The sequence below is a fragment of the Caenorhabditis remanei genome, chromosome V (genome assembly GCF_010183535.1).
Source record: "Caenorhabditis remanei strain PX506 chromosome V, whole genome shotgun sequence".
Lineage (NCBI taxonomy): Eukaryota > Metazoa > Nematoda > Chromadorea > Rhabditida > Rhabditidae > Caenorhabditis > Caenorhabditis remanei.
In genome coordinates this window covers 7,220,824-7,226,823 of record NC_071332.1, presented here as the reverse complement: position 1 = coordinate 7,226,823, position 6,000 = coordinate 7,220,824, and the positions used below count along the sequence as shown (strand labels likewise).

Below are 6,000 nucleotides of genomic sequence, written 5' to 3'. Positions count from 1 at the left end.
ATTTGATGAAGAGTCCTTCCTCCTTCTCCAGATGATGTCATTCCCTCTTACATCAGTTGTTGCTCAATGGACCTTCCTCTCTCCATTTAATTATCTATTTCCCTTTTTGTTATTTCAGATGGGAGAGGCAGAGTTTTTTTTTTCAAAAACGGAACAGTTTGCACGTATCCTACAAACCCTTTTGTAAAAGTTTCTTTGATTTCGATTCTCTACAGTCAAAGTAAACAGACATCATTTTTCATTTCCCCACAAACTCTCAAAACCAGGATGCAGTTGTTCAGTTTTCAAACACAACACCTGGTCAAACGAGACATTTCAAATTTAATATCCGCATTTGATATCTTCTGACTTTCAACTGAATCATATCATTCTATCTCCCCCTAATCTGCAAATTTCTCTAATTCCAGAGAACTGGAATTTGATAATCTGCATTTCCGTCAGTAGTCATAGTTCGTGTTCTTTAAATTCCAGAATAGAGATTGTTTATGTCTTCTTCCCAATTAGGAACTACTGTTTTTTTTCTTTTCTCGACACTAATCCAGCCTCGTAAAAACTATGTTCAAGTTTGTTCGGTTTCTTGATTCCTTTTTACACTATTTTTTCTCACAATAATCCAAATTGGGAGGCGATGAGGCGGAGTGAGTGAGAGGACTGAAAGCGGATCACTCCCCAACATACATAAGGATATCGGAGTCAGAGAAGCGTGCGGAGAATCTATAAAGAGGCATAAAGGAGTGAAAAAGAAGACGAAGGGACGGAAAATGCAAAGTGGGGGAAAGGAGAGAATAGAAAGAAGAGAGATGGAGAACAAACATGTGTACTGTCTCCCTGTCTCTCTAACCTCTCTGACAGTCTCCCACTCTATCACACTATCTAGTTCACGATGTGAAGCCTCTTCTATGTCGTCAACAGACCGACCGACCGACTGCGCTGATGTTTGCCCGTCGAGGCGACGTCGCGGGTGCCGCACGCGATTCTCTGCGTCTCTCAATACACATCTAACTCTCTACTCCGCCTTTATCGCCTCAGGCAGGCTCCTCCTTCTTCATCTTTCGCTTCGTCAGCGCCCATTCTATTTCCTTCTCTCTTCTCCCTCTCCTTCTTCTCGCCTCCTCTGTATGTGAGCGATTCGATTCGCACGCTCGCATTACAGCGGCCCGAGCGGGCAGCCCGCGGCCTCGTCGATAAATCGAGGAGAAGAAGGAAAGAGAAGGAGAAGACTGGTCTGGTTTCCACTAGGACTAGAGGCAATGTAGATTCAATTCATTCGATTCTGTTCCGTTTCTCTTTCCTCTCTCTCGTACTTCTTTTCCTTCATCATCGATTATCGATTCTACACTTTTTGTACAGTTTGAAAGAAGAAAATTGCAATTATATCAAATGATAAAACCCATGAAAACAGGAGAGAGTGTTTCAGAACATTCTGGAAAAAAGTTTCACAAGACACAATGTTTTGAAAACAGGTGTCACACTTGAACAACTGTTTGATTAGTACTAAAGCAATATATAAACTGTTTGCTCACTCCTTTTCTCTTTTTATTTTTCTTCTTGATATTTTTATTCTCGTCTGATAAGATATCGTTGCTAGATCTCTTATTGATATTCCTGCTGCTACTCTGAATTCTAAATAATTTCAGAGTATTAAAAACCACCCCCGGGTCAAAAAATGGTGTTGTTTTTTACGTCCTGTCCAACCTCATCACTGGTGAGCCAGTCCCCCACCCCGTCGTCAACGATATCGACGACAACGACGTCAGATGTATTCTTAGAACATCAGAAGTCGCAGCCGATCCCTGTTAGGTAAGTTAGGATCCTGCGTTGGAATCTGAATCTGAATCTCAATTCTTCAAAATATGGAATTGTGCAATTTTAGAAACAACGGTCAATGGGACAACAGCGATCACCTCTCGTGTTCGCCGCTCGAGCGATTCCCATCTCCGCTCGCCACGTCAGCGGAGTCTGTTAACTCGATCAAGTCGAGGTAAGAAAATATACTAAATACTTGCTGAAATAAGTACGAAACCGATGAATACTACAGTTGCTCGTCGCGCTCATCGGCCGAACGTGAGACGGAACGTGCTCAACGTCGTCAATTGCTCAATACCAGCCTGAGTAAATTGCGTGAGGAATCAAATATGCCACTTCGGAAGCATCTTTTGATTTTCAACACCGTCAAGACAATCCAGGTGAGAGATTTGTGGGATGATAACGAGTTTTTTCAACGTACAGCTGAGCTCCGACTTATGGATCAGCTGGATTCACTGAAATGATCATGGATTTTAGAAGGGTTTTTGTAGAATTAGAATTCCATTGACGCAAACCGCAATCTGTGGTTTTATTTTTTGAGAAAATCCTGTAGATTTAGTGATATCACCTTATTTGGGATTTTGAGTATTTTCAAAGAAAAAAGAATTCCAGAAAGACTTGGATCAACTGGACGATGAGGAATTGTACTGCTCTCTTGTGGGTATGTCGAACGAGACGACAACGGCGATGCTGATGGAAGTCGATGGTACCGGTGACGAGTGTTGTTGGGGCAATGAGAAGGATTGCTACAACAATGAAATGATGATGATGATTACGAACGCCAACGATGTTGTCGACTCCGCTGTCAACTGCGGAGCACCTCTGAAACAAGAGGAGCGCGGCGCATCGTCCGACATCTGCGGAATGATGTTTGGAGGTAATAGATTACTTTTGTTGGTTGGTGTCGTATTTAGAATACTAAGAATCTCTCGTTTTTCTTCCTCCTTCTTCTCTTTACGAGGAGCGGGGCCCCTTTTGCCCTGTCGTGATTTATGGAGCTTGTCTTTTGCGCCGCGACGCCGTCGTTTTTGTTGGGTGGTGTATCGGCGCGCGCGGTAATTATGTACGTCCTTTTTCCTTTTTCCATATGGTCACAAAGAAGGATTGAATGGAGGAAAACGCATCACAAAACTGGTTTAGTTTCGTTCTGTTCTGACAAGAAAAAGCATAAATAATTGAGGCGATTCTGGTGTTTTGAGTACTGTAGTGATAGAGGAGTCCAGTGGGAAAAATCACCTAATGTTCTGAAATTCACGCAACAAACTAGTCATCGAATACTACAGTACTCTCTCCTTTTTCTCTTCCGCTTGAACAGATATCTTCATGTGTGGGGGTGTCTGTTTTTTTCACGACTGAAAGCTCAGCGTGTGCATAAACACGCACACACTTACGTCATGCCTAATTTGAGCCAGGCTCTTCTCTTTTTACGACTAACGAACACTCCTTTTTCGCAGCTCCAAATGCTATAAACAAGATATGTATGTGTGGGGGTGCGCCTCTATATTTTTATCGGTTTACGTCACGAAACCAATGGGGAACCCAGATGAAGAAGGAGATTAGATTAAATATGAATTCGAATAAGACGATTGGAAATGAAATGAAATCATTGTATCTATTTTCAGACGATCTCGAGATGGAGGAGACCGAGACAAAGACCTGGTCCTGGTCGACTGGAACATCGATCTTCGATTCTGTTCAGGTATGTTTTGTGTCTTATTTCTTTTCCTATTCAGCTCTTTTTTCTCCTTCCTAGAAGGGAGCGCCGGACAGACTAAACTTCAAAGTAGAATGTCTGCGTCTCTTTCTCTCTAGTCACGAGACTTGTTTATCGGGCCTTTCTCTCGTCTCTCCACACTTCTAATTCTGTCTTCTCAACGTCATAATCGTTGGCAGGCGGTCTGTGGTGTGGCCTTTGTCTGCGTCTCTTTAGGCAGTTAGGCTTCCGATTGGGGGTAGAGAAAGAAGAAGAAAAAAATAGAAGAAGGAAAAGAGAGGTCGAAAATGTCACATCACGTGTTGGAAGGAGGAGGAGATGTATGTGTGGCATGAGAAAAAACGAGAGAATTTTTGAAGGACACATTGAAAGAGTAGGGGGACATACGGATTGGAGTTTTTTGAAAATAACCTTGTGATTTACGGGGGAGGGAGAAAAAGAGAAAGAAAGAAAGAAAGAAATGTCTGGATGCAATTGAAACTGTCAAATCATGTGCATTCATTGTTGACTCATCAACAATTGGTTGAGAAGTATGACTGAAGAATGGGGGAATACCTTTTGTAAGGACAAGTGTCATTAAAAAGAATTTACAGGAATCAAAATCTGGCTCGATGGACGCTCTATTCAAGTGGTCCTCTTCTTGCTCCGACGCCGCCTACTCTTCACCGATCTCCAACAACTCATTCGGTGGATGGGCCAACTCTTCGCCAGTATCTGGCGAGAGCCTCTACGGTCTCTCGGACGATTCGACATCTTCGTGGTCCCACGGAGCCACTGGCTTCGACATGTGGGGTAACAGCGACCCACTCGGATCGGCTCGCTTCGACATGCACAATTTGCTTCTTTTGCAAGCTTAGATAGTTTGAGTAGTATCAAGAAGCAGTACAAAGAAGAAAATCAAGTCGTCGTCGAAGAAGTCGTTAGAATTCGATCGAAGAAGCTCGCCAGTTAACATCTCAAAATCAAACATCAAAGGACACACCACACAAAAGTTAAGAACTCTCTTTTTTAAATTCTCAAACTCTAAACCCACTCCAACACAATTCTTGTCATCTACCTTTTTCTCACAGCATATCCTGTACAATTCATCCATTTACTTTTAATTCATTCCCAAACTCATTTAGTGATTAGTTTTGTTTGGCATGATCTTTTTCATGTCATTCATATCGTTGTGAATAGTCTCTAGATTCCCTTTTTTATAATCTAATATTTTGGTGTACTACTGCCTAGTGATCTCCCGACCGGGCCTATCTCCCATTCTCTCTATTCGGTTCTCTCTCATTCAAAATGGTTCTCTTCTACACTTTTCCTTTCTATTCTGGTTTCCAAATCTCAGTTTTTGCAACCCCTCACAACATGTGCATTTCTTTCTTTTTTTAGTCTCAGCTGTTTTAGTTTTCCGGTGTTTACAATTGTTGAGCGTAATGTAATAAGGCAAGTGTACATAGTTATTTTTCCCTCTTTGAAATGTGTATCATATTATGGTAACTTGTTTGTATTCAAATCATCACTCACCTTGATCCATCTCCATCCTATGCAATCTCGGTTAAATTTACGTGTTCCCCCAAATTCCATCAAATGTGTGAAACGACAAAACCTCTCGATGGATTGTCACGTCAAGGTTGACGATCCCTTCCGGTGAAATGTAACTATACAGACCAATACCATGACGTGGCAATCTTCATGTGGTTAGTACAAAGAAGCCTCCTCTCATTGAACAAAACGCGGTTATACTCTTATCCCATTCTCATTTTGCCTTTTCTTCTCATCTCTTTGGTTCCCCCTCGTCTAGTCATCATTTCCCCTCTATCCCATTCAATCTTACCGTACTTGTTACACATTTCTCTGTTATATCTGCCCCTGCCTTAAAAATCTCTTTTCCCATCCATCCGTTCCCAAAACGAGTATTTGTTGTTTCCCCCACTATACACACACAAAAAGTTTAGGAGTGTAGTAGGTTACTGTAGTTAGGCTACTCAAATGTGTATCTGCATTTTCTCTTATCTAGAAAACGTCCGGGTCTACCCAAAAACTGTTCCATCTCTCTCCACTTCGTTTTGTTTTGTTGTCTGCGTTCAGGGATTGTTTTATTTTCTATTTCACATCTCCACTACCAAATCATCATTGTTGTTTTCTTCCCCTTTTCCGTTTGCCACCTCCGGGTCACAAATCATTTTTGTTCCAAACTTTTGCTATTAATTTTTATTTTCTCATCATTTGGCGAAACCGGTATTTCATTCCATCTCCATTTCCCATCTTCCCAAATTGTTCTCCCCGTTTTCTTCCCCCAAAAATGATAATGATTCAGTAGTCCCTCTCCATTTAATTTATCCACCTTTCTTGATTCCCCAATTCCTCCAACTCGTATCCATTTGCGCCGCGCGCAATCTCCTTCCCTTTTCTCAGCTTTACCATTTTCTGTAAGTGCCCATTCATCTCATCTCCTCTCTCTTTTTTCCCTTATGTTCTCTCACTCATTT

At 41.8% G+C, this 6,000-nt stretch overlaps 1 protein-coding gene across 1 annotated transcript; it reads left to right on the top strand.

Moving 5' to 3' along the window:
- Window positions 1–1,666: 1,666 nt before the first annotated feature.
- On the top strand, window positions 1,667–4,377 carry GCK72_017888 (uncharacterized protein; the record flags this gene model as incomplete). Its single annotated transcript, XM_003112739.2, has 6 exons — window positions 1,667–1,800; window positions 1,874–1,981; window positions 2,039–2,186; window positions 2,419–2,683; window positions 3,429–3,505; window positions 4,114–4,377. 6 exons carry the CDS (start codon window positions 1,667–1,669, stop codon window positions 4,375–4,377), a joined length of 996 nt encoding a protein of 331 aa, XP_003112787.1.
- Between the last annotated feature and the right edge of the window lie 1,623 nt (window positions 4,378–6,000).